The sequence below is a fragment of the Pinus tabuliformis genome, chromosome 2_1, assembly GCF_031772625.1.
Source record: "Pinus tabuliformis cultivar Carrire ecotype Pingquan chromosome 2_1, CPIR1, whole genome shotgun sequence".
NCBI classification, from domain to species: domain Eukaryota; kingdom Viridiplantae; phylum Streptophyta; class Pinopsida; order Pinales; family Pinaceae; genus Pinus; species Pinus tabuliformis.
The window spans coordinates 850,738,647-850,743,446 of record NC_142299.1 but is presented as its reverse complement, the minus strand read 5'-3'; the positions used below and the strand labels follow the sequence as shown (position 1 = coordinate 850,743,446).

The 4,800-nt window shown below is 41.3% G+C and overlaps 1 protein-coding gene across 1 annotated transcript; it reads left to right on the top strand.

The window, feature by feature from the left end:
• Positions 1 to 334: 334 nt before the first annotated feature.
• LOC149203324 (CDT1-like protein a, chloroplastic) lies at positions 335 to 3,701 on the top strand. The gene is made up of 7 exons (XM_089401828.1): positions 335 to 798; positions 884 to 1,003; positions 1,232 to 1,469; positions 1,584 to 1,869; positions 1,934 to 2,892; positions 3,262 to 3,463; positions 3,568 to 3,701. Exons 1-7 carry the CDS (start codon positions 335 to 337, stop codon positions 3,699 to 3,701), a joined length of 2,403 nt encoding a protein of 800 aa, XP_089257954.1.
• The last annotated feature ends 1,099 nt before the right edge of the window (positions 3,702 to 4,800 follow it).

Here is a 4,800-nt window from a genome sequence, read left to right as displayed (position 1 = left end):
CAGAGTAAAATACAGTTTCGACTTCCCTATGGTTAGTAGGTCTATATGATTAAAATTAAATAAACGAAGACAAAATTTAAACCATAATCTGTTGTAAACACCTCTGAGGTTTGTTAGGCCGATAGGCCTTCTTATTGAAACAGACTTTCATCGTCCTTTTCAATCTCAAGTTGACACCTGGCATCCATATTCTGCGGGCTTCTGTTTATTCTCAGTGCCTAGAACTTCCGGGTTTCTGTTTCCTGTTTCGATTTCCAAGTGATGTTTAGGCCATGGCATTCCCTGACTGAGGATGCTGTGGATTTCTCGGCGAAACAAAGAAACAGCGATAACGATGGACGGTACAGGAGGCAGGAGACAGCAAGGGGAAGGCACAGGCAGAGGGAAAGGCACATGCACAGGCACGGGCAAGGGCAGATCCACATCTTCCTCTTCCTCCCAAAGATCTCTTAACCAGAAAAAGGATCAAGCGGTTTTAGGGTTCCCTTGCAAGAAGCCGGTCCGTATCAGCAAATCTCTCAAAAAACAAATCGATGGAAGATCAGAGAAGGCCACGGGCAGAACTCCATCGTTGTTGTTGGGTGCTCCCACGCCCGAGAAAAAATGCAGTGAAAACTCTTCTTCAAGAGTTAAAAACAGGGGAGTTGCTATGTCTGTCAAGGAGGTCGCAAATCAAACCAGAAAACTATTACAGAGCTCAAACGATTCCACAGCTCGTCCCAAAAGAAATCTGCGTCAAAAATCCATTTCTGCCCCGCCCAAAGCTCCGAAGACTACAGATTTCAGTCTTCCAGACAAGTAAGCATATATCTGTCACTATATTTCTACAATCTGATTTTCTGGGTGTTTGATAAACTCGCGCATTTATGTGTGGGTGTTATAGATATGAAATGCTGGCAGAGCTTTTCGATTCCATGGAGTCTGCCATCAAATTGCTTCGGCTTCGTAAGGGAAACAGTAGCTTCTGCAATATCTGCCCCCAAGTTGAATCGATGACCCACAAGTATGTATAAACCAGAGACTGGTTTTCGTTCTCCTCTCAGACCTACAATGCATAGAGCTTGATAACATTAGTAGACATAGAACTTCTTCTCTGTCCAGGATCTAAAGATTGGCCGATTGTAGTCATAGAATGAATGCTCAGACTTTTAAGGTAAATTTTCACAGGCATAGTAAAAGATATTTTCATCACCGTTTGGGAATTAATAGTAAACCCTAATTCTGGTTGCAGGAGATTTATGTATAACCATGTGGCACAAATGAAGCACATTTTGCCCGAAGGGCTTTTGCTGGAGAAGATCATGACACATGATGAGGAGACGCTGTGCATGAAACCAGAATTGAAAATCACTGTCTTGCATGATGCAGTGCTAAGTGGCAAGAGCAAGCTCTCCAAAGCCAACAATACATTGGGTTTGCGAAAAGCATTTCGTACCCGTCTAATGGAATTCGTCAAGGCTCATCCCAATGTGAGTCTGCTAGCTATCCTGTATTATTATTATTATTATTATTCCTTAAAATCCTTCAATATTATGAGTTTTAACTGGGTATGTACATGGTGGGCTTCATCGATTGCATTTCAGGGAGATGATGTTCCGGAGGCAATCCTGCCAGAGCCCTTCAATAGAAAATGTCAGCTAACCTCCCCAGGCTGCTCTCTACTTCCTCCAGTGATATGTAAAAGTCCTTCCCCAGCAAGAGGTGTTTCTTCTGATCCGCCTGCCCCTCATCAAGAAGACCCTCAACCCTCTATGATGTCCTCACTTTTACCCAAAAATTTCCAGAGGCGGTTTCCTCAGAGGAACTTCACAGCTGAACCATCTGCAAACCCACCATTCCCTGTGCCGGAGCAAGTCCCAGATTTGAAAGGTTACTCGTCGTTCTGTTGCCTTGAAAACAACTTCTGATGTGTCCCGCACACCTTGCAAAACAGCGTCAGAGTCCGAGAATCCAAACACGCCTATATCAAAGGGTTATTTCTCCCCTGTAACACCAAGGGTTACTCGTCGTTCTGTTGCTTTGAAAACAGTTTCTGATGTGTCCTCTGCTTTCAAAACACCAATTGTTAAATCCATACTGAAAACTAATATAAAGAGCCCTATCAGTAAGAAATCTCTGCGATTTGCGGGAGTTTCTGCTGCACCTATTACATCCCCTCCTTTTTTGTCTCCCGGAACGCCAGGCTTTGCTTCTCCAAAGGCCTCTCGTCTTTCTCAGCCCACTGTGAAGAGATCTAACAATACCAATGTCAAAAGAGCAATAGCTTTTAACAGATCAGAAAAAGATTCCTCCGCTCCTCTTGCTTGTGAGCAGCCTGGAACCCGTTCAACACCTCTGAAAAGGAAGGCAGAGGAAGCCAATTTGGATGATGACCTCACTCAAGGTTTTCAATCTCCACAGTCCCTTGTACTCTCTACACCTGCCAAATCCGGTGAATGGGGTAACTCTGTGGATTCATTTAAGTCATCACCTTTGAGGAGGGCTGCAAATCCATTTGCCATATCGAAGAAGAATGAGAAGGTGATGCAAAACTCTACATATCCTCAGCATGATAGAAAAACATTCAGCTTGGAGAACACTCCAGTGAAAGGGTTCCCTAATACTCCACCCTTGCATGCTTCAAAGCGATTCAGATTCGATGTAGATGAATCCCAGACACTGCAATTTGACACAACTAAGAATTGCTCTGAAACAAGCCTACTGTGCTTACGATCTCCTAAGAAAAGCAATGCTGAACCTTGCAAGCTGGACATTGGTAGAGAATCGAATGTTTCAGAGTCAGCTGAAAAGACAAGTAACAATATTCAGGAGGCTTGCAAGATACATATCGATGGAATGTCTCAATCAGATCAGGAAATCATTGACTCCATTCCAATGCCAGTGTTGCAAGAGGTAAGTTCTTGTCATTATCTTTCGTGGTTTTACTTTGTTCATAATTAGTTGATTCAAGTCAATGACATTAAATTGCTTTTCAAACCAAGCTTTACCCCATGTTCGTTAGTGCCTTGGAAATTGCATTGGCATATCATGTCAAATTGCAATGACTTTTCTTTGTGATGTTCTTTGTAGTTGCTAAGACTTTATCTGCTCTGGCTGATTCTGGGTTGGTTGCATGTTGTGTTGTAAACTGAATGCATGTTATACGTCAAAATATATTGTAGCAGAGATCATACTGCAGGTCACTTTGAAATTGTAAAGTTTTTTGAGCTTCTGAGTAAAATTTTCCCCTTTGAGTACTAAAGACTGTTTGTAACTTTGTAGGTCTATGAAAAAGAGTTGAAGACGATAGAGGAGTGCAAGTCGGGTGTATCTGCTGCTAATATGCGTCAGCAGATGATTGGATGCTTGCCTAGACTCTTCAATATGATACGTGATATATTTCGTTTAAGCAAACGCTCAGTTCTTACAAGACAGGAGCTTGTTCACAAAATAATATCAAATCACATGGATGTTACTGATAGAAGTAAATAACTCTCTTTGAACATCTCTCTTCTATTGTCTTGCAGGAAACAATTTCAATGCCATGCTATGTGATCTGATCTCATGCTTAATATTTTGTACTCGCAGGTGAAGTTGAGGAGCAATTGCACCTCCTTAGACAAATAGCTCCTGAATGGATTTCTGGAAGGATAGCTTCCATTGGTGACTTTCTATACAGGTATGCTATGCATGAGTTGATTGAGATAAATGGAATCAACTAAAATGTGAAAGGTATTATTCTTGTGTTATGTATAACTCGTTTTAAATTTTTTACTTGGGCTCAGTGTCAAAAGTAACATAGATCTGTCAATGATCCACGCAAGAATTGCAAGCGCCTTGTAAACACATGCACTATGAAAGCTGGTGGGAACATGGAATATGTGTGGGAGTGCTAAACTACGCAGGCCAGTCTTTCGGACTCTGCAGCTGTACTCGTTGAAGAAATGCTTTCAAACATCACTTCTGTGGATTGGTACTGTCATTTATATCTATTTTTGATAGAAAGTGAGGTAACCTCTCCAATGCTTTTCCATGAGACTAAGGATTGCCTTGTGTTAAACACATGTTTTGTCACTTTGCCATGTGGCTGGAAATTATTATCAGGATATCCTTATGTTAAATATTTAAGTTGTCATTATTGCAAATCTAGGCTTGTAGTGGACGTGGCCGACCCACACTGGTTAAAAGAAACATATGACTTGCTTCCAAATTTCTATTGAGCATGTAACCGAAAAAATCATGAGAGAATCTGCCCATATTGCAGCTAAAAGGAAGGAGGGGTAACTGTTTAATAGGCAGTTTTTCATGCAGATGGTTTTTTTTTTCATCAAAATTGAATTGTGGCAAGGGAAAGAAAGCACTGCACTGTTTCTAAAAATTTAGTGTTGTGAGAAGACTATAGGAATGTTGAAAAGAGCAAGGGAGACTCTTCCTTGTGTTATAGTCCTCCCAGTTTTAGTCATGTAAACAGTCTATTCTGTAAATACTGCCAGTCATTTGTGTTCCTTGCTTCCGTTGTGTTGCTTCTGTAGAGCAGAGCACTTGCTTGCTGCATTGTCTGGCCACACAACAATAAAAACCGCAAGAGAGAATGTCATGCAAGAAGTATGCACACGCATTCCTGGACTCTGTGTATGCATCTTTTTCATATAATTTTATCACGAAGTTGGCTGCGGTGCTTTGACATGCCTTTGAATATTGTTGCAGGTTAGAAGACATTTCAGGCCAGAGTTATTGAATAGACTTGATGAGATAGTTGTATTTGATCCTCTTTCTCATGATGAGCTCAAGAAAGTTGCTAGACTACAGATGAAAGATGTA

What these genes read in the sequence shown, in the direction of transcription:
- LOC149203324 (XM_089401828.1), top strand. Translation starts at nt 335, where the DNA reads ATGGACGGTACAGGAGGCAGGAGACAGCAAGGGGAAGGCACAGGCAGA. An exon ending in GTTGAATCGATGACCCACAA is followed by an intron (nt 1,004 to 1,231) that starts GTATGTATAAAC and finishes TTCTGGTTGCAG; the next exon opens with GAGATTTATGTATAACCATG. An exon ending in TCGTCAAGGCTCATCCCAAT is followed by an intron (nt 1,470 to 1,583) that starts GTGAGTCTGCTA and finishes ATTGCATTTCAG; the next exon opens with GGAGATGATGTTCCGGAGGC.